Here is a 27727-nt window from a genome sequence, read left to right on the forward strand (position 1 = left end):
CGATTGATTATTGGGAACAATTTACAGATCGTGTGTGTTTGACTTGTGCATGGATGACTTCATGTACTTGGTAAACAGCAAAAATAGCCACTGGCTTGTGATGGTGAATGGACCATTGAGAAGATGGCACCCAAAGATGAATATGTATGAAGTAAGACAGTGTGAGTTTTTACTATGAGTAGAAGACCTGCAGATGACCTTTTAAAAGAGTTGAGCCTCCAGCATGTCTTCACTCCCCAACAGAGCACCCATGTCCTCTGATGTGTGCCAACGAGGGAACTTGCATTCAGGGACGGTGTCGGTGCCCGGGGGAATTCATTGGAAAGTACTGTGAGATCAGAGGTAAGTAGTTTGCACTTGACATTCCCTGAAAAGAGCTTGCCGTGTATGGACTGATGTTGAGTTAATGAAACAAGTGACCACAGCAAGATCTTTAACCAGCATTCTCCTGAGCTCTGTATCAAGTCAGCTTGTACCATATTTTATCACATGTCATATTTTATTATTTTGGAAACATTTCATAGCTTTCAATTAGGGTTGTATTATTTTGGAAAGTGAAGAGGTTACTTCCAAAATACTATATTCCCATTGATAACCATGGCATGTTTCCATGATTATAAAACATGATAGATTAAAATAAGTATATCAGGTTTGCCTAAACAGCTAAATGTAATTTCACACTGTATTGATTTATTAAGTTGTATTTGACTGCATAACGGAAACATGTAATTTCACACTGTATTGATTTATTAAGTTGTATTTGACTGCATACCGGAAACTTCATTTGGCAGACAGGCGAAGGTGGGATTGTGAAAAGTGCAAAAATTGTGCTTTAAGTGTTTAATATACTCTACTATTTGTGCCCTTCAGTTTCTCTTCAATTGCTTATTCATCTTTTTTTGGTCAGAATGCCACTTTGGAATTGTTCCTTTATGAAATGCTCATTTGCCTTCACCAATGCCATTTAACTTCTCATTAGTGCATCTTTTGAGTGTTTGCCACTGACAAATGTTGGTTTGTTATTGATATCAATATATTAACTGTCTTCTATACTGTTTTCCTCTGTTATCCTTTGCTTCCCTGTACAAGACTTTCCTTTGCTTTCTGTATTAAAGTGTTAATCAGTTTGTGTTTTCACTTTAATCGATGGTTTGTTAGAAATGTATCGCTAGTTGAAGTGAACATTCAATTTTGCATGGACTGATTTCAAGTGAGTCACTCTGGTTAAGATGCATAAATCCAGCAAGTTCCCGTGGTAGTGCATTTGATTTTGCATTTCTAGTCTGTTCTCTAAAATGTGTGCCAATCTCTAAAACTGGAGTACAACTGAATGCCAGTTTGTGGTGTCGGTGACAATTTGATTCTGTTTGGATTGATTTCAAGTGAGTCAGACCGGGTCCATTGCCATCGTTCCCAACATCAAGCACAATCCCATGGTCGGGGAGGACCTGGAATTCCTGTGTCGCACGGCGGGGAGAATCCCATCCAGGAACCCGGTCTGGAGGTTCCCCAATGGCAAGGTCGTCAGATCAGTTGATAAAGGTAAGCTTTACTAGGGTTTCTCCCCCAAGAAATTGTGACTGGATAACTCAAAACAACTCTTGTGAACAGGGCCCAAAATCTGCTAAGCAGACAATTTTACGTTTATACAGAGGTTTCACGTATTTCACGGAGACCATAAGCTGGAAGCACAGCAGAAGGTACGCTTAACTTGGTGAAAAAATTTGCTAGTGACAAAACTGTGGAAATCTCTTTGTACATGCAACCATAAGCACAGTCAGGTCAAGCATCACCAAGAAACAGTGCTCACAGTTAGCAAAATTTTCTTCTATAGCAAGCACAACTTTTCTGCTGTTAAGCAACACAGTAAAATTTTTCTTCAATATAATTTTGCTTTAGTGCACATTGGAAATGGGAAACTGAGGTCTTTGTTTTTAATGCATCACTCAGAACTGGCATCTTGATAAAAATAAACATTGGGTGAAAAATAATGAGGGTTCCTGTAGCATGTGCCAGATTCTTTTGAGGGCATTTAACTTAAATCTGGCTTTGGTGACTTTTGACTCATTTTGCTAGTTTGGGTCACAATTAACCCAGGAGGTGTTTGACAAGTGTGCAGGGAATTTGACATGGTGGTAGATGTGTTTGGAAGATATACCAGTGATGAAGTCCATTCAGTGCTGCACAGCACATCAGCAATTCAGGCTCTTTGTCCGTACAGAGACAGTCACCTTGGTTTAAGAAAAATGTGGGGTTTTTTTAAAGACATTTTACTGGGGGTAATAACTGCATTTTGACCAATCACTAGCCTCTTTGGACTGACATCACAAACTGACTTGAAGTCTTTGTCATGCCTTTGATTGTTCCAAAGAGGTATTGTTAGTTTATAATTTATCAGTTCAATACAAGCCGTGTGTACAGTGTAGCTGCATTCAGCTGGATGAGAACATGTCGTGGATGCAGAAATTGGGCGCAATTCAAAGATGACATTTTGGGCAAGTTTTTATTTAAAATTGAAATCTTACACACCCTCCTGTAGATCTTCAGTGTGCTTACTGTCTCAAAGGAACATAATGCATCGATGACAAATAATGGGCTGTACCTTTAAGTTAGAGCCTCTATTGTGTGGTTTAACAGGACACATACACCTGTAGTTTGTGGCTTGTGTGCATAACTGACCTTTTCCCTGACCCTAACACAGGCTCAACCAATGACCGTGTGTATGCTGAGCGCAACCCGCCATACCAGAACACCCTGGTCATTCACAATTTTACCGAAGCTGATGTAGGGACTTACCAGTGCCGGGCAGGCCCCCTCACAACATCGTTCACCCTTGTGCTAGCTGGTATGTTACATCAGGGTTTTTACATCAGCATTTCTGACAGTGTTTGTAATTCAAAGGTGGTGGTATGTTATCATACTTCCTGGAAATTGGGCTCACAAATCTGAATGTTCCTGAAACCATTTCAGCTCTCTGGGAAGTATACCAGCCCAATAATGCTATGGGTGGTAGAGTGCTTTTGTCCTCAGTGGTAATCCGCTCGCGCTAAATCCCCAAAACCATGGTATACTGTTTCAAACCAAGGCTGGATTATCTCCACTATTGAGAGTGAAAAAATGTTGGTAATGCCCAGCAGCATGGTCTTTTGTTATGAGTACCATCTTTTGTTACTAGGCCCAGTTCCATTGATCCAATTTCGGACACCCCGGCCACATATAATGAATACGTGTCTGGTACCGGAAACCCAGTTGCAAGTGGTTAAAAATGCAAACAACTAGTCCAGAGACTAAAAGCATTTGATTCACACTCAGAAAGAAATATGTCAAATGTCAAATTACAATAATGATTATAACAATTAAAAACCAGATAACATCAAATGACATCACATCAAAAGTCCACAAAATGCATCAATAAAAAGATAAATACATCTTAGCTATGCAGTATCTAAGCTACACACTAAACCTGCATATTTTCTGTAATGTGTAAAGTTTCATAAAGGTAATCTCATGGAATCTCTGAAAGTTTTGATAATTGTGGTGATGGGGGGATGTAATCTTTCAGAGCGAATCTGTGATCCGCCTTGCTTCAACGGAGGCACCTGTGAGAAGTCCCAGTGCGTCTGCCCCGAGGGATTCACTGGAAACTATTGCCAGATCAAAGGTAAGCTGATGCAGTCTGGTACCCACAACTGCCTGGAACCAGTCCTGCATTGAGAGTTGTTGTTTTGCCACTGTTACCAGAAGCATGTTTCTGCTGTGATCATTGGTTTGGCATCGTCACAACTTCTGTTATGTGTCATTGACATAATTTTCTTGACTTAGCATGCTAAACAAGAACAGCAGACTTGAGGTGGTTTTTGTCCCCATTCAAAAATGGCAGAAAATTAGCGTTCTTTTGTTGAGGATTTAAAAAATAATCCTGCGCTGGCACCCAAAATCAAGTCCAACAAATAGTACCAGCTATTGGTTATGTAGTCTTATGTGTCCACCTGTTTCAAACCTGTACCAGGCACTTCTGGCCTGGACTATATATGCTTCAATCAGTAAGTCTCACAAGTCAGCAAAGATAAAGTCACTTGATGGTTTAGCTCCATCCCTCTGTCACACAAGTGAATTAGTTACTCCCAGTTTGCATGCAGAAAATGAAAATTGGTACTTTCTCTTAGAATGTGAAAAGAGAGAGGCAGCACTGATCTGAGATGAAACTTTCCAAATAGTGAGTGAAAAGGATGTTTATCTCTCTCGAATGATGCGACTGTTTCGGATGCTGCATTTTTGACAGCCACCTTGAAAATATTCCTTCTTTTTGTTTTGACATCACAAGTATGTACATGTATATGGACAGCGGTGAAGAAAACATGCCAAAATTTTGCACTTTCTATTTCAGGCTTTTGCTTGCATTTTCCTTGTTCTCACGCTAAGCATCCAACTTCCCAAGAACAGCTGTTTTCTACAGTATTTTGGGGGGTGGGATTCCCCACGTATGTCATTGCAAATTGAAATACGTGGCACAGTCTTCTGCACTTTGCAAAAGATAGGAAATACAGGAATTCTGCATACTCTTTGCTGATTACATTGGCCTGACATACACAAAAAAATCATTAAAAGGACCCCAGCTGATCCAAGCAGTTTTTTCTAATATTGTACAGCTATGCTGCAAATTTGTTGTCAAAGCTGATGCAAGATGGCAAGTTTTTATCTAGCTTTCATGAAATCATCTGTAGAGCCAATGATTTTCCGTTTCACCAAATCCCAAATTGCATTTTGGAAATTCAAATTTCGTTTCATACCTTTGTAAACATGAAATAGGAGACATGGGAGAGCAAGTTTAAACTATGCATGGAAACCATTCGCCTAACCACGCACCATAGCACTTGCAAGTATTGGTACCACACCTTCGCGGACAACCCAATCATGTGATGGAGTGGTGTAATTTAGCATGTTTCCAGCATAATACGTTCGTTAGAAGCAAGCATTTTAAAAGAGTTTGTTAGGCATTTATTCGTAGTACTTTGCACAAAGTTTTTTATTTATTTTTTTTTTTTTAGTGGGAAATTTTGCGAGTTCCATTTCTAGCAGTGGATTCTGTTTCAAAGTGTTGATTCCAAGAATTCTGTCCGGTTTCCGTGATCGTGGAAAATCATTGGCTCTACATCTGCATGGAATCTCTCATTTCAATCTCCTTAAGTGGATTATGATACAGATTTGTGGTCTTGAACAATTGTTGCCATGAAGAAAGCAATCGTATTCTGCCACTCTCCATGTTTGAATAAACTGTTTCAGCCCGTATCCTCGTTTTCCTTTGCTGTACATGTACTTTCCAAGACTGTGGAATCCACGCATAATTACTGCATTTACTGCAGGATCTACCAGTGTTTAACAAAGAATTAGTTTAAAAGTGTACAGTTTTCTGCATTACTGCAGTGTTGGATTTTGGAGAGTTAATGATGGTTTGTAATTAACATACTCTTCCACAACACTTCGCCAGCTTCAAGCATTAAGGGGGGCCACAGCATCAACGTATCCATTGCTTGGTTATGCTGTTCTTGAACAATTTTCGGGCTGTAGAATCCAGACACTATTACCATTACATGGAGTTTGATGATAACCACTTCTAGTGCACAGATGGCGTGGCACTTTATTGGAGAGTGTTAGAATTTTAAGGATTATGGAAGTTTCCTTGCTGTGGTTGCCAAATTGGAGGATATGCGGGGGGGGTTTATGCAGATGGGATGTTGGTCATTATTTTGCTGCAGGGCATCAGACCTTGTGATAGATCTTGACAGAGTGGTGGTCAGCCACTGCTAGCTCCTGTCCATCCGCTGTGAAGGTGATCCCGTAGGGGCCGTAAAGTCCCTGGGCAATGCAGCTAATAAAATCACCTTCGTTGTCATAGTGGTGAACATGGCCTCCATTGTGAAAGCCTGTACTCACTCCGAGGTAGATGCCTGAATCATTGCTACACACCCCCCTGCAGCTCTTCACTCTTTCACCACTAATGGTAGGTCTGATAGTAAAGAGTGTAACAGCTTTATCATCAGCAACCTCCACTACTTCGGCGAGTCCCTTTACATGGTCACTGATGACAATCCAGTTGTTGCTCATCACAGCCAAAAAAGAAGGTGAAATCTGGACTGGAATGGTACGCACGAGGTCACCACTGGTTGGGCTGTGCTCAGTCAGTGTTCCCCTGCCGCGGTAACCCACTATGATGTTGCCGTCTGTCCTGATTGCCAAACTCAGGGGAGCCTCATACACCTTGCCAACCTCATCCCCTTGTTGCCTCGTTTGGAACTCATCAGCCAGCTGTTTGTTGCCTCGGTTGTACACCTTCACAAAACTCGTGCTGAGAATCACCCATTGATCCTTTGTACTGACAATATCATCTGAGGGAAAAAGGTAAACCGTATATTCATAAATATTTTTACTCTTCACACTCTCGGTGCCACACCATTTCTTTAAAAGTGCAAAGCTAAGCCAGTCATCTGCATATATGAATTAAACAAATCTCGACTTGAGCCATTGACATTGATCCTCACAGCTTCTTTTAAGTGGAGTATGTTCAAGTGCAGCAAAAACAATGGCCCCATTCAACCAGTTTCAGTGGACTCTTGCACAGTTTGTTGGAAAGGCAGATTACAAATTGTCGATATTTTAGTTTTTGTTTATGGTTTAGCTCTGCAATGATACAGACAGTAGTGATTGCAGATGTGGCACGTAGCACAGTTTCAGCCTGTAGTTGCATGCACAGTAAAGTATGTCATCTCTGGCATAACCAGAGGCAAGGTAAAGGCACACACATCAAGTTCTCTTCCCTCCCCCCCTAAATAAATGTATTGCTCCCAGTTTCCGTGCCCTATGATAAATTTTGACACAGCAAGAAGGTAAAAGAATTATTCAGAAGCTAAAAATTTTGTTTCCCTAACTCTGACATCCTGCTTTTCTTTTGTCCACTATGGTAAGTATCCTGGAACATCAGTCATTTAGCCACTTCATGCCGGGGCATTTTTCAATGTTGATGATGCTGGGCCGGCATAACTGTCTGTTTTCCGTTTTCAAAATCCTTCAAAAATTCATCATTCCATTTAACGGTCGTTTATAGCCGCACCAAGTAATCTTCAGGCACTACTCTAAGTTGACAAGTGACCTTCATTGACGCCCGAGTATTTCAGCCAGGCCAGCAGCCTTGTAAACAGAGTCCAGATTGTGCAGTGTTGTATAACTGTCTTTTGTTCACGAACCTGGCTTAGTGCGCTGCTGACCTCTTTTCAATAGGGGCCAGATTAGCGTGCAGCGGTGCTGTGTGGCTCATTGCTGTGGTGGTGGAGCGCTTTTGTCTGCAGTGGTAATCCGCTCGCTCTCAATGCCCCAAACCCTGGTATACGGTTTCAAAACAAGGCTGGATTATCACCACTCTTGAGAGTGAAAAATGTTGGTAATGCCCAGCAGCCTGGTCTTTTCTTCGGAGTACAGTCTTTTGTTACAGAGCTCTGTTTCCTTTGTCCGAGTTCAAAGTGGTTAAAAGGTTTGTACACTTTTACTGTGCTGACTGATCAACCCACTTGCAAGAATCAGAATGGAGTCCTTTATGTGCCCTTTATTGTTGAAGATTAGTACTTGAGCATTCCGCCAGTCTGCCACAGCAATCTCGTTGGGCTCGGCAGCCGCAATACCCCTCACAGATTCAAACTCTCCTGGTCCACTTCCCCTTTTGCCAAACGCACAGCACAGCTCCCAAGTATCTTCCATCACCACCTTACCAAGGGGAGCTTCGACCTTCCAGCTATGTGCAAATGCAGGATATGAGCGCACGCCTTCAGCTCTTGGAGGGCTGCAGCCACTGAGCATTTCCATGCCCATGATAATTACATCATAGAGAGCAAGGAAATCATAATCATAGGCAGTGGCATCGTCTCTACCTGTCTCCAGGACTTGACGGCTGAGTTTCCGCCTCTCCCCCACTCTTGCAAGCCTAGACAGTTTGCTCTTTTGACATTCTTCCAGTGTGCAGATCTCACCAATTATCTTCTCCTCTTCAGCCCTGACCTCTGGTGTGCACATGACCTCAGCAGTTCTTGTTGTCACGTCCTTGATAGCTGCGTCCACTCGGTCGCGCAGTTCCCTCTTAGCTTCAACTATCCTGTCATGATCATTCGTGATACTGGCCAGTGTCTTTTCATAGTCAGGGAAGTGGTGCACCAACGCTTGCTTGTAGCCCGTGCGATCGGCCTTGGTATCTAGGATCTGATGATTTTCTCTCGGGTGATCCAGAACTATACAGTCCCGGCAGATCAACATCCGGCATGTGTCACAGTAGAATCGCATTACTTTTGCCTTGTGTTTCGGGCACGTAGGCTTGTTCATGCTGTCCTTATTCTGCTCTCCTATCCATTCCATATCCTCTGCCAAATGCATAAGTGTTATGCTATCTGGGAGGCCGCGGACACCCACAGAGGGGAGTTGTGTTAACTGTTGACACACAGGACAGTGAAGCTTGCGAGTCTTTCTGGCATCACGATATCGCATGAGGCAGTCCATACAGAAGCTGTGCAGGCAACACAGTGTTTTGGGATCTTGGTACGGGCAGTGGCATATGTCACATTCTAGATGATTAGTGAACAACCGTTGTGTGACAGAACTAGGCTGTTTTCTGGTCGCCATTGTCACCATCACCTGTTGGCAAAACAATGGAAAAAATGGCATCAGGCTTGGATAGAAAAATGGCAGTGTTATGGTCAGTTTGCTATGCATTGTCTGTAGCTTATGTATCTTGGAAATCAACCCTTGTTTTTTGGGCAACCATCTGTTCAAAACTATAAAGAAATTGGACTTTTTATGTAGTTTATTTCATAACTTTCAGACACTGGTATAGGCAGAGATTTGGAATATGAAAATGTAGAGGACATGTCTGTAAAAAGGAATGCTGCATTCTTGCACTGTCAAGGTAGTTTAATGAATAACAGTAATTGTAATTCCGTCACTTACAGCAGAAAAAAGAAAAATACAGCAGGAGGAAATGAAGAAAAATCTGCTTTGTAATTGTGAGATAGAATGTGTTGTAATGTACTTGTAATGCTGTAATTATGTGGACATGTATCACTTGACTGGTAATGCACCATGCTTCAGTATTTTGAACGTAGAATAAGGATGTTAACATGTTCTGCTTTACCTCAGAGACATGTTTCACATTTGCTTAACCTCAGACGACAGATACACAAAGGGAAAGCAATGGATTCATTAATGTCCTTTGGGGTTTGTCTCATGTCCTCTAAAGCTAATAGACCCAAAACACAGTGGCATCAGGCTTTGTTTACATGAGTGCTTTCTTAAGAGGACTTAGTAGATCGTGTCGCACCTCATGCCATAGGAAAGTGCGCATGTAAACAAAGTGTGGGTCGTGGATGAGGACTATAGTACATTAACAAAGGAAAAATAAAGCCTGTCATCTGAAGTATATTAAAGTAAAGAATGTGTGCTTCTTCTTGGGTTCTCTGTATTTCTTTTCTAGACTGTCAGTCACCTTGCCTGAATGGTGGCGAGTGTGTTGGCGAGGTGTGCAAATGTCCACCGGGCTGGGCCGGAAGGGACTGCGGGCAGGAAGAAGACGTGGCCCTGCAGATCACTCAAACTACTGAGTTTGTCCCGACCATTGGGAGCACAGTCATCTACGTCTGCTACACCAATGAGAGCCAGGTTACCAACTCGCCAGTGTGGGTGTACCCTGACGGCCGGGAGATACCGGTGGGAGACCCTGGTGAGCTTAGCTATATGTGGTCCATGTCCCAAACTGTGTGACGTAAACCACATTGTCGTATTTGCTCACAGCACCCCTTGTGCACTCACAGAATTTCATGGTTCACAATCTTGTTGTTTGTAATTCAGTTCTCTGCTGTTTATTGCTTTGTGACATTTTATTCACATATTTGGTATGTCCAAAGTATGGTGACTTTTTCCGATTTGTAGATTTGTGAAATTTGGTTCATGTTTGAAATACCCAGAATCTTTTTTGTCATGTCACGGTAATTTAAAAAAATCTCAAGAATTGCTGGTTTCAACCAGTCTTCTGACCATTACTGCATAAATCGTAAGTAAAATGTAGTTGAACAATTGCCTGTAGCACCCAAACTGGTTTTGACAATTTTCTTTTAAAGGATGACTTCAGGTAGTATGAATATGCCCTCATTTTACACTTCATATTAATAATAATGAATAATGCAGAAGACATATACATTGTGCCGGTATCTGCCAAGAGCAGGTACTCATAGAACATTATCCATAAACTAACAATAACATACACGAAGATTAAATACAACAGAAAACAGTATCAGATGGAATTTCAGGCTATTCATGGTGAAAGACAGCAATAGGTGGAAAGGCTTGCAATAGCACCATGCGAAGGAATACATCTCTTATGAGTATGTGTGATTCTGAAAAGAACCGGGAGTATACTCAACGTTTCGCACTGCATGCTCATTCCATCTTCAGGAGACTATATCTCAGAATTCCTTCACATGGTGCTACCGCATGCCTTTCAACCTTTAAAATATTATCCCAAAACGATAATGAGCTGTGATGCATTGAATGCACAGAATTCATTCATTGTTGGCTGTCGTTCATTTGCACAGGTGACGGGACTCGTATCTTTGTGGAGACCATCTCCGTGGCTGCTAGTCAGTTGATCATCACCAGCCTGCAGGAAGAGGACATTGGAACCTATTCTTGCTCAGCCGGACCCCTCATCGCTTCAGTTGTCATCACCATGAACCGTAAGATTGGACAGTATTCATAAAACGTGTTCCTGATAGTTCTGGGGAAGGGAGTGTTTCTTATGCCCATGCACTTGCACTATGCTCTTGGCCAGTGCTGGACGCAGCTCTGTGCTCAGGCTGTGTCTGAAACGGGGTTCCAGAGCTGTGGCTTGGTCTGTTGTCTATGCGTTTCCACACATTTCCAATGGAGCGAAGGCATAGACCTAGCTCTATACAACAGATTCGGATGCAGCCTCAAGGTGTAAATGCCACCGGGCCCAAAACTGTAAAGAGCTGCTTCAGCAGTGGACATGTACTAAAGGTGGTTGAAAGAAAGTCATGTTGCATTGTTTCCTCTCCGAGGAATTGATTATGGAAAGATACGGAAACATTGGCAAATCAGCTGGTGACTCTAGCCAGTTTTCTATCCCCAATTGGAGATTTTCTGCACATTTTCCACACACCAAGGAGCACATCAATGGTTTATGTTTACTGCTATCACCCATCCAGACTCATTGATGACCTCAAATCGCAATATCAGCTGTTACATTAGATTTTGACCTAGCAGGTTGACCAGTGCATGCCAAGCGGCAAAGTGATATGAAGTAGCCTAGTTCAGAGGTTCATGCAGATTTATGCAGCGGCATAATTTCACCTGTTATGAATTTTATTATGGAGTACATCAGGAACTTTGCTAATGTATCACGTTCAAGGCTCATTGTTGCTCGTCTCAGTAAGGTGTTGTTTTATTGCTTCCATTCCTATTATCATGCTCAAAAATAAAGAGTTAATCTCTGTCTCATTTCAATGTGGTCAACTCTTGAATGGAGTCTCTTCATTCATGTTATGTTATCTCTTGTCCAGCCTCTGATAACTCTTGCCATGGTGAATGCCTGAATGGCGGGGTGTGCAACAATGAGGTCTGTTTCTGCCCACCTGCCTACACTGGAGAGTTCTGCCAGCTCGTTGGTTCGTACTGTCCAATGTCCTTTTGATCCAGTGCCATATTAGTTATAAGATGAACACTACATGTATATCCTGTACATTATTAGCTGTTGCATTAAAAAGGCCTCCTTTCCTTCCAAAAGGTTAACAGAAATATCACTGTAGCTTTGTGTTATAGATAATCACAAAACATTTTTCAAAGGTTCTAAATTATTATACACAGTACTTAGTAACAGTGTTTATAATCTGTTGTTTTGGTAGCTGATTGAAATTTTAACACCTAGTGAAAATGCTTTGACAACCAGCCACAGTTTTACAATCCCCTTCATGCGAAAATGTGTTTGGTGTAAAAAGAGCAGACTCTATGAGGTTTGAATTTTAAGAGCTTTTTTGCGATAACTGTCCTGTTTTTTTGCAGATCTGGAGTGTCGTTACCCATGTGAAAATGGAGGATCCTGCATCAGCGGCATCTGTGTGTGCATGGCTGAGTTTGAAGGAGTGTCGTGCGAAATAAAGAGTACGCTGAAATAAAGAATACCTTTAATGCGTACAAGTTGTATTTGTTATGCTATTGTATTTGGTCCGTTATACTCGTAATGGTATTATGAAATTTATGTTCTGTAAATCGTCAGTTGCACCAAGAAGTGATGTGTCATGGCAGTTGCCCCACCACAAACTGTCATATCATGTGTACAAAGTCTATCAACGTTAAGTCACTTCATGGCGCACTAAAACTATCCTATTAGTATAAGTCACTTCTTGGTGAAGTCGACCAAACAAATGATAAGTTTAAACTTTTTCGTTGTACCATGCATATTGAGTACTATTTAGAGTAAGATGTTTGTCGAAGATTACCAGGGAATTGAAGGGGCCATAGCTTCAATGCTGTTGCCAGAAATGTTCTCTTGACAAAATTTTGATCTCAGATCGCTTCATTAGTATTTATTGGATTTAGCCTATCAATGCACATTGAGGCTGAGTTCTGAGCAAGCAACACTTCCTTGGATTACCTGACTTCAGTGGTTTTAATACCCTTTATGTACGTCATTACAAACTGAAAAATACTGTTCAAAGTCTCGTGCAGTTTGGAATCGCCTCATATTTTTTCTGAATTGCTTATTTTGTGCATGCGAGTCTCTATGAAGCAGTGGATAGTAGATCAAAGAAGCAGTGATCTTCCTGACAAAGTTTGAACACTTATACCGTATTGCAGATTTCCAGTATTTGAGTTCATTTCCAAGACATTTGGCCAGCAGATTTACAAATACACTTGTTTTTCAATTTTTTTTTCAATTTCTTTCAGAGCGAGGTTGTGCACAAGAATGTCAGAATGGAGGCATTTGTCTGAGTGGACAGTGTCGCTGCCAGCCAGGGTTTGCGGGAGACTTCTGTGAAAAAAGACGTGAGTTCAGTTCCTCTGGTCCACCCCTCTGATCTACAGTCCCTCTTGCAACAGACCGGTAATGTAATGATGTCTGGCTTTGTTTAAAATTGCACTTTCCTATGACAGTGAGGTGCGATGCAGTCCATTGAGTCTCCATAGGAAAACACCCTTGTAAAATAAAGCATAACATCACTATGTTACATGCATATAAACGGAACGCGGTGTGGGGCTGCATTTCAGCCGGACGTATACATGCATCATTACAGTGATGTCAAACTGCGGGCAGTATGTCTAGTGCTTGTGAAATGAAGCATAGGTCTCAGGTGTGCTTCCACAACTGAATGGTATTGCACATTTGGTCAACTTCTCTAAAGTTGTTCTCAATTAAGGCAAAGAAACAACAACAAAAGGCCTTTTCACACTGCAGAGCCAATTCCCGGGAAAATCCCAGGGATTTTTTACCCCACCAAAGCCCCAGCACCCGTTGGCACTAGACTCACTTGGTAACTCCCAGGGACAGCATTTCAGGGGAACGCCAGATGAATAAAATTACAAACTTTGCATGGATAGGGATCAGAATTTTAAAATTTTATTTACGATGGCAAAAGTATGTCTAATATCAGGGATTTTTTTCTCTCTATTTTCTGGTCCCAGTGATAATTTGCATTTAATTGCAAGCAAAAAGCTACAAGTATTGCGAGGATATTACTGGCCCCGCTTGTCCAGCAATGATGCGGGCAGTAATCAAGGCATTTTTGGAATGTTTTCTATAATTCGTCTGACTCTGCGGCGACCGTCATTGTACACTTTGAAGTGCCTGAGTTACAACTCCTTCTGTGTCCTTCCTCTATGGTAAACCAGACTAAGCAGGGTCATTCACAAAACCAGCCTCTCACAACAGGGTGAACACAGTGACAAAGGAATGGTTTTGTTGCAGTTTGCTTCAATAGCTTGTGATTTGATACGGTCTATTTTATTATCAAGTTCTTTTGAAATGCAAAAGCAAGAGAGATAATCCTGGCTTTATATCCATCAAATATGAATCAAATGCAACAGGCCCATCAAATTTCACAAAAGGTTTATTACAATTATTGATCCACCCTTGTCAGAAATGTATCTAATTGTCAGTTTACAGCTTGCTTCCACTAACATTTTCAAAGCCTCATTTGTTTAAAAAAGCTTACCTTGATTAAGTAGAATTGAAATGTTAGGATGCAGGAGACTATTTTTAAAACACATTCAACAACTGTGCTTGGAAAGAGCTGACTCCTTTCAGTGTATGTGCGTGTTGTATTTTTTGGGCAAGTATACTTCCTCCTGGCAAAGTTCAGGCATCTTCACAGCTGACTGAACAATAAGACAACGAACAAAAGCAGCCCACAGAATAGTCTGAGTTACTACACCCTGGAATTCCAATATCCATATGTTCTGTACTGTTAGGAAAATAGAGCTCTGTTTGAGTAAATAAGAAAGAAAAACAGGTCACATGTGCTGGAAGGTGCAGCACAGAACTGTGAATGCCACACTTTCAACAGGTGCACCAACCGTTTTGCTGCCAAAGGAAAGCAAACACGTTGTATAATACCCAACATTTTCCCTCAATTCATGGAGGTTCATAGGCCATAAGCATGAATATACAAATATGTACATGTATGACTCTGCAGTTTTCAAGCTGTTGCTGAAAATGTAGCTCTCGTCATTACCTAATAAAAATGCCAACCCTTTTTTTCTTCAGCAGAGGTTTCAGAAACTAGTTAAAATGTTCTCTTTTGCTTTTGTTTGTGATACATGCTCTCTCATATCTAAAGATTAAGACTAAGAACTTGACAATGGAGAGTGAAAAACTCCCTGAATTTAGATGGGAAAGTATAAAAAAAAAGAACCATGTTCTGGTAAGAACTTGACCAAGTAAAATCTTGATCAATTTGATTGTGAATTTTTCCCTTAATTCTTCTGGTCTCTTGAGTTTTAATTTGAGGGCGTGAGTTTTCACCTGTTTTATGACATTCTGATTCATTGTTGGAACAAAATGAGCTTTGACGGTGTGCATGGTTTAAGATTTCATACAGGAGCCTGTCAAAGTTAGAATCAAAAGACTTCTTTCTATTACAGAATTAATCATTTACACATAGAATTCATGGAAACACTCCATGAAAATGTTATTTAATAAATGGTGAAAACAGGTCAAATTGCATGTGATCTTGTGTGTACTTTTGCAAATTTACTTCATGAGGGTCTTCAGTTTGATCTTCCTTGATTTTCATTCTGCTGTGTCATTTGCCAAGTTTCTGATTTTAAAGTTTCATAATGTAGACATGCCCTATGGCAACGGTGTCGGTAACCTGTGTTTTAGAAGTTTGCTGTGCTCTGATCTTCAACTTGCACATCCCATGTGACAGTGTCTACCCTTTTGTCACCCTGTGTGTCACACCGTTTTTCCACCCCCCAACAGCCATCCAATGTGAGCCCCCGTGCATGAATGGTGGCATCTGTGTGCGTGGCCAGTGTTACTGTGCTGAAGGCTTTAAAGGCGACTCATGTGAATTGATAGGTATGCTCTAGACCCATTCCGTTCCTCCGTAATGAATTTATTACATTTGTTGCCCCCTCGGTGAAGTGACTTGCATTCCTGTGTGAAAAAAGAAATGAAAGTTAGGACACTAAGAATGATGTCTTAGATTCCTTTTGCAGTGATTTGTAAACAACCTTTCCAATTTGGTCACAATCCTCAGCCCGGATTTACTTATCCTTAATGTACGTGCATTTCATGCTGCAGAGCTTTGTCTTTGACTTCCAGTTAAACAGGGAAGAGAAATGTATTACTTGGACAATCGAATGCATGTGGATAAATCTAAATATATTCAAGGATTAGTGGAATCAAATTGAGTTTAGGGTGTGCCTTTCACAGAGTAATGGTGGAATATACAAGTGCTCTGCAACATGGGGCAAATGATTGATGTATTTTTTCCTGTTACTGTCAACACTTGCAGGTGTAAAAAAAATTGTTACGATGAATAGTTAGCTTTCAGCTATCCAGACAAACTCCTGACGTTTGATTAAGGCTCTAATAATCAGTATAAAGACTTGAATTCAATACGCCATAGGGTTTTGATGTTGTTTAAAGTTCAAGAATCCTATTGCGTCAGCTTGAGTGTATTGAGTATGCAGTAAGGATACTTGGCTGACCTGTCTCCAAATAAGGTTTATCACACGAGAACAGAATACCTAAATTTTCTCAATATTGGTGTCAGGACTGTAACATGTTATTGAAAAAATTTCCTGAAGGCCAGGTGCATGACATAAATGCATTGCTACAATATTTGAGGAAATGTTGAGGGGATATGGATCCCACTGCTGTTATGTTATGGTTAATATTCTTAGTGTTTTCTTTCTTTCAGTGGATTTATCACCGCAGATCATCATCAACCCATTCTCTGGCCAGGTCCTGGCCCTGGGTGAGGATGTCAACTTCCTGTGCCGGCTGCACAGCATGGATCAGGAGCCGGGGACCTTACCGGTCTGGGTGGGCCCAGAGGGGAACGCCATCGGCAAAATTGGATTTGGTGAATTTATATACATGTATCTGGAATGTATTTACAAAGTGGTGAGAACTTGGGAAAGCACTGATTTCTAGCCACTGTATTGAAGGTTACTCAAAGGATGAGTTGGCAGAGTTTCAAAGAAAAAGGTATTCATCCTTTACTTTGTAACCAAACATAGGTATGTGAAAAAAACCATGGTCTTGCAATTTGTTTCTGAGCTCTGCACGAACAAGGGTCCCACCCCATTATAGGATGTGTCAAAGTGCATGGGCATCACCCCCATATCACCCTCACCTCCCTGTTAAAAAAATGGTCTCTTCTTCTGCCAGTATTTATGATTTACTGATTAATTAAGAGGGACCCAACAGCAAAGTGTGCATTGGCAAGTCTGTGAAAAACAGTCAAAATATATTTTAACAAGAGAATATTTTCAGAAGAAACAGACAAATATATATTTTAACAAGAGAATATTTTCAAAAGCAAATACTCCAGATTGTCCATTTTGTAAGATATAGCATTTTGTAATCATTTAATAGACAATAATAGATAATAATGTCAGGTTAGGCAATATTGTACATTTTCTTTGGCAGTGGGCTAATGTCTAGGGATCCTTCCATTTTTCCTTTTTTTTTGCACTTTTCTTTTTGATATTTGAATCTGAGAAACCACCTGTATGTGAAATTAGTCCACAGTTTCATAGGATATTGCACTGGCTTAATGAAAGCTGAAACAGCTTTGTGTTTAAAAAGACCATGGGAATTGACATTTAAATCTCAATTTCGAGATTTATGTGAACATTTCAGTATCGAAGTGTATACCTCCCAGTGCATTCTGGGATAGAACATCTATGCTTACAGTACCATGCACTGCTAAGTAACCATACATGTACAACATCTCAACTTCGAACATGCATTTCCCGTAACTATCATTTTAAATCTTTCTTCGAACTGCTACTGGCAGTGGTGGGATTGTACATGTCACTTTTTTGTGATTGAATTTCTCTTGTATGTCTGTCATTTTCACTGGCATATGACAGCTTTATACCACTCTGATGAGCCCCACTTTATCCCAGCATGCACTGCAGTAAACATAGGGACTCATGATTGTAGGGCTATATGGAAAGTGGTAGGACCCACTGATTCTTTTTCTAAACTTTGTTTGTTTCTGTGTTTATGTTTTTTCAGGAGGAGATTTGCACAAGTATGTTGAAGTACTGCCAGAGTCTGTCGTCAACCTTATTATCAACGACTTCACCTTGGACGATGCAGGGAACTATACTTGCATCTCTGGGCCCTTATCAGGAATGGTGTACCTGACAACACTACGTAAGAACTTGGCTGCGCCTATTCACGTATTGGGTTGTCAGCTGAAACATCTATAGCAAAATCACAGGGAAATGTTCAAGTGACTTTAGAGTCGTACTTACCTTGGCAACTGACAAAGGTTGATATGTTCATCTGGGCCGTAATTTTACATGTATAGGTAGTGAATGATGTTTTTGTATTACAAACTAGTTAGGTTTACAGTTACACCATGTAGACTAATCCGATTAGACGTCATGACTGCTGCGGCACTGCACTCACACACACACATTTTTTTAGCTTGACCCGCGCATGCATTTGGGAAATCGCGACACCTTATTGGTCGATGAGGCATGTAACACGTGCGTACCACCTGCACACGAGCCTTGTGCCACCACAGTAATGGCTTCTAATTCTGGTTGTCGAATTGCACTATACATTCTACGTCTGGGCAGTGGGAGTAGAATCACCAGTTTTTCTGAGAACCAACATTTAAAAGAGATGTAACAGCATACCTAACTACATGTAGTTGATCAATGCGTCACCATGCAAACCTCCCAAAGGTATCTGTATTTTGTATTACAGTTTTCTCTACATGTACATGTACTTTACCCTTATCGCTAACTGTTGTTACTGGTTTGTTGTTCACTACTAGCGGAAGATTGCGAGGGCTTGTGTCTCAATGGTGGCATTTGTGTCAATGGCATCTGTGAGTGTGCCGAGGGATTTCAAGGGGAACAGTGCGAGTTCTCACGTGAGTGTGCCATATTAGGCCTTTCCCCTACCCCATCATCTGGGCACCAAAGTGTACAGTTGTATTATTGAAAGTTAGGTTTATATGACTTCATCTATTTTTTGCAGCTATTCCTTTTCAATGGCTGATCAATCTGAAGATCTCCTGTATTTTAAAACTTTATTCTCAGGTTCATTTACAATAATTGACTGTGCTGACTGAAAAAGAATCATTACCAAAAATCAGGATAATCCGGCCCTACACTTTCACTTTCACTTAATCCAAATGTATGTCAACTTTTGACCATAACCACACATCATTATCAAGTTATGACGAGGAATCAAAGTGAAAAGCAATGTATCATGTTAACTCTTGTTACTTGTGGCGTTAATATGCGATTGACTTCTGCTTTGGCTTGTCAGTCATTTGATTCCAACGCAGACCCTGTAGACTCCATGTTTATTGCAGTGTGCAATCTTATGAGAGCAGTTAATGAACACCGGTTCAGCTGTGTGTATCACTGAACCACTTACTGCCAGGGCTTTTATCAATGTTGATGATACTGGGTCGGGATATTTATGAATTTTTTCTTTTTTTCAAAATTCTTTAAGAATTCCTATCTTCATTTACTGGACACTTACGAAAATGTGAAGGCATGTCTAGTGTCCTGTCTAGCCAGACAGACAAAATCCATTGACGCCTGAGTATTTCAGCCAGGCCTGCAGCCTGTGGTGGTGGAGCGCTTTTGTCCTTGGTGGTAATCCGCTCACTTTAAATGCCCCAAACCGTGGTATACTGTTTCAAAACAAGGCAGGATTATCTAGAATTTTGAGAGTGAAAAAATGTCGGTAATGCCCAGCAGCCTGGTCTTTTGTTCCGAGTACGGTCTTTTGTTACAAGGCCCTGTTCCCTTTGTCCGTGTTCGGAGACCCCGGCCACACATATAAAGCATACGTGTCCGGATCCGGTGTCCCTGGCAGGAAGTGATTTATACATGGGTGAAGCTGAAGAACATTCAAGGGTTTTCAAATAGAGTTCCCCTCCCTAATCGAGGTCACTTTTGCAGATTTTTTGACACAACGTACTGCACAACTGCGTGAGGAGTATATCCAGCCTGTTTTACCTCTTGCTTCTATTGAGAATAGTTCTAAGTTTGTAAATTGAAATATAATGTAACATGAAGGGCCATACCTCCTATCACGTTGTATTTTGATTAGCTCTCAGATCCACCTCTAGATGAGATGCCAAATGCATGGTGCAGCCATAGGCTAGTGAAAGTGTCCTCTCCCACTGGCTCAAGTTCTACTGTTGAATCCTCCTCCCACCTCTGCACCTGAGCCTGACTCCCCTAACCCCACCCTATTACATAACTGAATATGACACCATAAGTTGTTTTTAGTCCTTTTACACAGGTACTGACCACCAACAGGCATATGGCTACTACATTTTAGAAAGTGCCAGTCACCTTTTGGACAGTTGTTATTACATCCACTTTTTTGTTACCTTTGACTTTCTTGTAAAATTAGTGGGCGGTGGACTTTGCAGCCCGGCTTGTGAGAACGGAGCAACGTGTGAGCAAGGCGTGTGCCTCTGTGCCATTGGGTTCACCGGTGAAACCTGTGGCATTGGTAAGCCACACTTAAGTTATGAAATTACCACCAGTTCTTGCTGGTACTAATTCGTGGCCAGCTTGTCTGAGGTGGGGCACCATTTTTGGTCTTAAATTCTGACTTTTTAAAATGACCAGATAAAGAGACCAGGTAGTCAGTCACAAAGTTGGATATAAATGCCGACTCATCAGAGGAGTTTGTTCCAGATCTATGTGATATATTTCTTTCCACTCTGAGACAAACTAGTGGATCAACATTTGTTGTACCCTGCTGTGGCATCTGAACACCTGAGGTCTCCACACATGCTCAACCTGTGTAGACTCGACCTGTGTATATGCATGATTTTTAGAACAAACCTCACACTGTACTGCACGGAGAAATTGCTTTGAAATGTTCACGAGCCCTCTTTACAATGCTACCGAAAATCTTGGCGGGTTAAATCCTCTTGTGTTACTGTGTGCACACGTAGTAGCAGCTACAAATTACAGTTTGCAGAAAATCCTTGATTGACATTATTGTGTCCTCCTTTAAGAAGCAGTTGTTGTAGTAATGGTGGATTCCTTTAAGAACATTTTAGCCCTTATACTTTTACTTGAAAGTTTGTTCTTTCTCAGTGATTCTCAATCTTGAGGCTTTTGTTGTAAGTATTAACTTTTGACTTTATGGCCTTCTTGTTAGGCATTTTTATTGTTCATTCTTGATATGTATTATTTGGTATGAATTCTTCACAACTCTAGAAATGACATGTAACCCAGCCTGTGAGAACAATGCCATCTGCCAACGTGGGATCTGCATGTGCCCTGTGGGCTTCACTGGACCCTCCTGCACCGAAGGTGAGCAGAAACTAAAAGTTATTAGCAGAGTTGTACCTTGGTATTTGCCACACAAATGTAACATAGACCTTGTTAGTGTGAGACCAAATTGATAAACATCAGTTTCCTGCTTTACACTTTGATAAGAAACAGGTCACATTTCCCTGTTTATCTACAATCTCAAAAGCCGTGGTACAAAAATATTAGGCTGTGTTCCAACCTGAAGTCTAAAAGAAGTTCCTGGAAAGTCTGAAAAAATACAGCAAAGTGTTAAATTTCTGACATCCTTACAAATAAATGTTCAACATGTTTTTGAACCTTTATTGAACTTGTAGAATGTTCTTCTTGGTTTGTCTATTTATACCATGGTTGGAATGTATGCATCATGAAATACAATCTAAAAGAACTTTAATATAATTTATACTACATGATAAATGTATTTACACTGAAAATATTTGTGGAAAATGAGAGAATTTGGATCAGTTCAGTGCATGTCGGTCCTTCTTGTGGTAAACGAAAGTGCATCCACTGTTAGCATAGACATTCCTGGTATTCAAGCATTTCATATGAAAAGGATTGCCTGAAGGATGTACACCAGTGCCTTTGATAGCCTATAATCCATCCTTACTATAATCTTTCTGACTTCTCCATCTCTCAATTGCAGATATCAATGAGTGTGCCATCAACCCACTGATCTGCCCGACCTACGGCTGCATCAACACCATTGGCAGCTACAAGTGTGCCTGCCCACCAGGCTATGAGTTTGGCCCCGATGACGTGTGCCAAGGTAAAACACTTCCCGACAATTACCCACTTATCGTGCATTGTACCTCTATTTTGGAAGACTATTTGGGATTATACAGTAAAATAACATTGTGAAATTTAGTGGGATTTAGACAGATTTGCTAGGATTCATACCTGCATTGAGTATTTTGCTTCTATGACTTTAGATTTTCAACATCATTGCTCACTTATGGGCATTACCAGAGAAGAGGGAAAAATAAAAATCTCTTTTCTTAGGGATGCTCATCAGCACAGAGCTGACAAATCATGAACAGTTGAATCGACTCATTTCTGAGGTATTTTCTGGTAAACTGCAGAATTTTGTCCCTCTTCCTCTGTTTCTTTCCCATTTTCCTTTTTTGTGGTTTCCGTTTTTTGGAGGATGTTCACACCATGCTCAATGTGAGTTCACACCTAATTAGAAGGATGCCATAGAACTTAGATCTAATAAGATCTGGTTTACCCGTGTTTTCTAATGTTTATTTTCAGATATCGACGAGTGTAAGATAGAGCATGCTTGTGCACATCGGTGCATCAACACCATTGGCTCCTATCTGTGTGCGTGCCATGAAGGATTCATTGTGGATTCCGACGGGAAGACTTGCGTCGGACCTGCAGGCATGTACAGAACCCTGCCTCCACTTTTCAAGCAAACTCAGCCAAGCCTGAGTAACTGAGCCCAACCATTCTTCAGGCTGGTCTAAAATACCTCATTCCACCCCAATGCACCCCACCGTAAACCACCTATGAACCTCAGCTTACCTATTGCATCCCATCGCATTCCACCAGAAACTAATCCAACCCAATCCATACACATCCAACCTCATCCCAACCTCAGCAATACTTCCTAAATCCGACTCACCACATTGCCAACTCCTCATCAGTCACCAGTCACTCTTACTCCTCAGATTCTCTGGAACAAACATTTCCAAAATCAGCCACGAGTGTTGTTATATTCGGTTGGGCAATTACCTCACACACCCAGAGGTGTCTGACCCTAACTTAGGCTGAACCTACCACAAGTCAGACAATCCAAAAATCTGTCATTACTTATCCCACTTTCAGAATTTTTTGATGAGGATTTTACTGATTCCAGAAATGTCCAGATGATCTCTTTCAAGTCTAGAAATCATGCATTATCAATTTAAGGTATTTTTATACGTAAAGGTTGAAAATGGGTCATTTAAGGTTTGCCTGCTGGCAAACACAACTGTAGGTAACGTACAGGCCATAGGCTGCTATGGGGCCTTCTAAGTCTCTGGTTAGTATTTTGTGGATATTTCATTTTCTTCCTGTCTCAAGCTGGCCTTTCAAAGGTGAAAGCCTCCTCTGATATGCTCATGTGTGTTTGGAACTCTTCCCAATACCAGGCTGCTTGTACCAGAATGTCCTCTACCCAGCTGGGACGAGTTGGACTATCGATGGTTGCTCCCAGTGCACCTGTGACATGGGCGTCACTCAGTGTACAGAGTGTCCCCCACAAGGTGAATATTTCTGTTTTAACTTGTTGCTCCATGGGACTAGCCATTTGGGCCTCAAATTGAAGAATTTTTAAAAGAATGTAGGAGTTCAGCTGAACATTTACTCATCTCCAGACAGAAATATGTGCCAACTTTGCATACCTTATGTGGACCCGTGAACAAAGGGTCCACATAATGTGGGTTGTGAGGACCTTTTTGGGATTAAGCTGAGTCCACTCAAGGTTACCCCCTTTCTGGAAATCAGTTTTAGTGTCATTCTTGGCAAAGGTTTAGTGTAGCAAAAATGTGAGATAACCAGCAACATAAATCCACCTCGCAAGAGTGTTGTGAGTTGAAGAAAAATAAGTAATTTTAATGAGGTTTCTCACATGAACAGAAAATTTATGTAAGCTTGGTGGGTGATGTGTGTTTACTTATGGATAATTATCTGGGGTTTTTTGGCAGATAACGAGGACTGCATGTACAAGGGCATCCTGTACCGTCACCTCACCAACTGGACGTCACTCTTCAATGCCTGTGAACACTGCTTTTGCAACAACAGCAACGTCCAGTGCATGGAGGAGATATGCGATGAGCTGTGCACCCACCCTGTGCCCAGGGCCGGCGTGTGCTGCCACGAATGCACAGGTAATGCTGGTCTTCTGGCAAAAACCAGAGCTGCCTGTAGAGAGAGTTGTGACATGAGTGTCTCAATTTTTGGAACTGCGTATACATTTACACCACACATAATGAACAGCCATTTTGGTTCCAAATTGCTGCTCTCTGTATATTCAGCTCTAAGCAAAATGCTGAAGAAATAAATGAAGTCACACTCGAACAATTAACCAGTTCGGTATCTCAAAAAGCCAACGTCTTTTGGGAACAAAGGGTGTGCGTGAGTCCGCGTATGGCTGCACTGATAAGCATGCACGTAGCTGTTTCTGAATAGCCTCACACATGGCATGCGCCATTAGAATATCAAACCAGAATGCCCTTGATGCTTGAAATTATTGCTTGGCTCTTGTTGAGATTTTGTTCTGTGTCAGTTTCAACAATTGTAAATGCTCAGGAAAGACCTACGTGTAGATTGACAATTCATGATTAAAAATCTGCTATTTAGATCTTATACATCGAATGTGCAACATAGACTTAACTGTCTTGGATTCAGTTGCAGATCAGCTATATTAATTGTCATATTTGAATTCAGCACAATCATAATCCATAAGAAAGAGCACATTTTGTCTCAGTTGCAAATCACTTTTTTGGTATGAATTGTTAACCAGTGCAATTAAGAATGTGCTTCTGCAGGTGAGGACATCTTTAATTATTTGAACCACATCCCAAAGAATGATTCTTTAGGACAATTTTTGATAACTATGTTTCAGTTTGCATTCGAAAGAGCAAACTTAACACTTTATTATATTTGGCCATCCAAAGTCAGAAGGGTGTATATGGAAAACATGTGTTTGAGAAATCTATTTTAAAGATTTCCCCTCCTTGTGAGAGCTTTGGTGTATCACTCATGTTGTCATCCATACAGAAATGCATGCTCCTGAAACATATTGAGATTCATAATGAGGTCTTTGACTTATTGTCCTGAACTTGATATACCAGGCTAAAACTGGCTCACTCTTAACTACTTCTTGTATCATTTCATGCCTGGTAATAGACAAAGTCTGAATCTTTACTCAGTCGTCTTCCCCTACTTTGCCTACTCATTCTTTGATGGTTTAACCTTCCATTCCATGTTTATAGCTTATATCATGGAGTATGTCTTAGGCTGAGTTGGACCTCATATCCACTCTAAAATAAACTATGTAAACTGAAGCTTCATCAGCAGTTTGGATGAAATGATCTTGGTGTAGATTCGTTCACCTCCTGCTTAACTGAATTCTGTTGTTTAACCTAGACTCACTGTTCACCTAGCCAGTTCCAGATGAAGGCTTAACTCTTTATAAAACTTCATCCTCTGCATAAAGTGACTGGCACCCTTCCAGCCTTGAATGCATCAAAGTACTCCAAACCTAGGTGTTCACTTTGAAGGATTTGGGATTACAGGATTGTCTGGTTTGAACCAACTGATTTCACTCCACGATCCACAGTGTTGACAACTGTAACTCTGCTTTGAGCAGAAATGATAAAACGGTCAACGAAAAGATCAGAAAAAAATTAAAGGTCATAAATATGATAGTTGGATCCTAACTGGAGCAGTGCCACTCAGCCACTTTAAAATTGGGCTAGTGTGACAAGAAACTGGACACTTTCCATCACAAACTCTGAATTATATTTCTGTTCTAATCTGAAGATTGTCTGAGCGAGGGCACTTTGATTCGAAATAACCAGTACTTCACACCATCCAGCAGTAATTGTACAGTCTGCAGATGTGAGGTGAGACTTTCCATAAGCAATCATATAGAATTCATTCAGGAACAGAGCATAGCACTGTTCATTCTGAGTTTACAGGCAGAACACTGCATTTTCAAAATTGACATATTTGGTCATATTTTGTTTTTGTGAAAAGTTTATGAAATGTTTTTTGTACAAGATGTATTTATTAAATTTTTTCTTACAGCATCCAAATGTACGAATGTATTTATGTTGGGGTAAAATTTATGAAATATATTCTTCATTTAAAAAAATAATCTTTCAAGTCCATATTTTCGAGATATTTTTACCTTTTTGTTTCTATGGGATACATAGAAGCAGTCATACATACATACAGTCATGTGCCTGTACAGCCATTCTCTAAGACAGTTCCACTCCTTTTAACTTGAATAATTTTGTCCGATGTATGCAAAATTGTAGCTTCATTTTTGCCAAATTGCAATTTGCACCAGTAAATATCAAATGCACCCAAGGATTTGAGGGCTCAGACTCCATGCCCACTGTCATAAAAACAACTTTGAAAAAATGTTTCTGGTCCTCCTTGCTTGGGAACCACATGTTTTGCTCATTTTTGCATCATGACTAAGCAATGAAATTCCAACTGTCAACTGACTATCAATTGATGCATTGATTTGGACTACCATCTTCCTCTCTGTGTCCATCAACCAGTATTGCCATCTCATCTGCCATTGTGATAAATCACAGCTAGACATTATTTTTTTTGTTTGGCTCCACAGAATGGCAATGTGAAGTGCTCCAATCTGACTTGTCCAGAAATCACCTGCAGCAAGCCAACAGAGGGACCATGCTGCCTCACATGCGAAGGTGAGACTTATAGGCGAATCACAGACTCCTTTATGTTTTGCCTTAATCTCTTTCTGTGATAGGCGAGTCCTTTGATTCAGTAGCATTATGTAATAGGGATCTATTGCAGTAGTAGTTTAAGTAGTGGATGTGCACCAGACGAATGCAAGGTGAAGTTGACTTTTAGTAACAGAGGGAATATCTGTCAGATGAGACTTAAAGGTGTGCATGATAGACAGAGCGGTTAATGAGCATGAGCTGCAAAGGCAACAGGCCCAAGGTCTTGAGTCATCTTTTTCTCCTCAGCACCTCTAAAAAGAGATGTTTCACTCCTCCACAGTGTAACTGTGATGAGTTCATCCTCAGAATCTTGTAAAATGCAAAGAGAGCACATCCTGATCCATTAAAAAACCTTTTGGGTACCACCCTTTCCTGGGTTCACCTGGAACCAACATTTTCATCATGTTTTTGACACATTAAGAAAGATTAGGTGTCAGCAAAATGGCCCTCAGAAGCGTCCTTTGTTTAGCAACCGGTGAAAATATGTTACTATACTTATAGCTGCCATGAAGGGTACTGATAGAAGTTGAGATATCTGTGAAAAGATATGTCACCTTTACATTCAGGTGAAGATCCCATGTAACAGGCACACAACTTTTCCTTGGATCAGTTAATTTCCTCATGTTTTACTTCACACTCATGCCTTTGAAAATTGAAATACACTGTTCTATTGTCTTCACTGAATTCTGAAGTTTGGAATTTCCTCTTTTTTTTCAAAGTCCAAGTTGCATGCTTGTTGTAAGAGTAGTCAAATAAGCTTTAGGTAAACATCCTTCAAAAAACCCTGAGGAAGTCATTTCATGGCAGAGTTGTGCTGTAATGAGAATTTAAGGGATAAGATCTTCACAGTGACAATGGCAAAATGGAAACCAGCAACTGAGAGGTGACACACCAGCATAAATTCTTCTGACCTATGTCCACAATGAAGACAGTCGCTGAAACTTCAGTCACACTCTGACGTTTCACTGTGTTTGATTTAAAGCCTGGATCTCTGTCTGAACTTGCTAATTTCATCTATTCTTTTTTTGGCTCAGATACGTGTGTGTATGAAGGGAATGAGTACGGTCATGGTGAGACCTTTATCCCAGAGTCTCCCAAGTGCAGCATCTGTACTTGCCTGGTAAGTCGCTCTTTTGAGGCTTTGCGTTGCAGCCATTTTG

General features: G+C 40.8%; 2 protein-coding genes across 9 annotated transcripts in view; one reads left to right on the forward strand and one right to left on the reverse strand.

Annotated features, from left to right (window-relative positions):
* The window catches only part of LOC110982993 (uncharacterized), a 279431-nt gene that overhangs the window by 231525 nt on the left and 20179 nt on the right, over positions 1-27727 (forward strand). For all 4 annotated transcript variants that reach the window (XM_087142717.1, XM_087142720.1, XM_087142719.1 and 1 more), the window contains 22 exons: positions 244-342; positions 1384-1542; positions 2702-2845; positions 3563-3661; positions 9509-9754; positions 10626-10766; positions 11613-11717; positions 12112-12210; positions 12997-13095; positions 15530-15628; positions 16476-16640; positions 17804-17944; positions 18576-18674; positions 20180-20281; positions 21001-21096; positions 21740-21862; positions 22348-22476; positions 23229-23342; positions 23784-23966; positions 25624-25706; positions 26441-26528; positions 27602-27687. In XM_087142717.1, coding sequence (XP_086998843.1) covers positions 244-342; positions 1384-1542; positions 2702-2845; positions 3563-3661; positions 9509-9754; positions 10626-10766; positions 11613-11717; positions 12112-12210; positions 12997-13095; positions 15530-15628; positions 16476-16640; positions 17804-17944; positions 18576-18674; positions 20180-20281; positions 21001-21096; positions 21740-21862; positions 22348-22476; positions 23229-23342; positions 23784-23966; positions 25624-25706; positions 26441-26528; positions 27602-27687 — 2699 coding nt within the window. The remainder of the gene's footprint in view (positions 1-243; positions 343-1383; positions 1543-2701; positions 2846-3562; positions 3662-9508; positions 9755-10625; positions 10767-11612; positions 11718-12111; positions 12211-12996; positions 13096-15529; positions 15629-16475; positions 16641-17803; positions 17945-18575; positions 18675-20179; positions 20282-21000; positions 21097-21739; positions 21863-22347; positions 22477-23228; positions 23343-23783; positions 23967-25623; positions 25707-26440; positions 26529-27601; positions 27688-27727) is intronic.
* LOC110982994 (E3 ubiquitin-protein ligase TRIM56-like) lies at positions 3655-14511 on the reverse strand. 5 transcript variants are annotated; one of them, XM_022241830.2, is made up of 3 exons: positions 14262-14508; positions 8019-8673; positions 3655-6386 (listed from the first exon to the last, which is right to left on the reverse strand). In XM_022241830.2, exons 2-3 carry the CDS (start codon positions 8668-8670, stop codon positions 5761-5763), a joined length of 1278 nt encoding a protein of 425 aa, XP_022097522.2. In that variant the 5' UTR covers positions 8671-8673; positions 14262-14508; the 3' UTR covers positions 3655-5760. The 5 variants fall into 5 exon arrangements, 4 of the variants coding, with proteins under 4 accessions (XP_022097522.2, XP_022097521.2, XP_022097520.2 ...); XM_022241829.2 differs by having other exon boundaries at positions 7920-8673; XM_022241828.2 differs by having other exon boundaries at positions 7563-8673.

This window comes from Acanthaster planci, linkage group LG10 (assembly GCF_054643075.1).
Source record: "Acanthaster planci isolate LZ-2023a linkage group LG10, COTS_SCS, whole genome shotgun sequence".
Classification (NCBI taxonomy): Eukaryota; Metazoa; Echinodermata; class Asteroidea; order Valvatida; family Acanthasteridae; genus Acanthaster; species Acanthaster planci.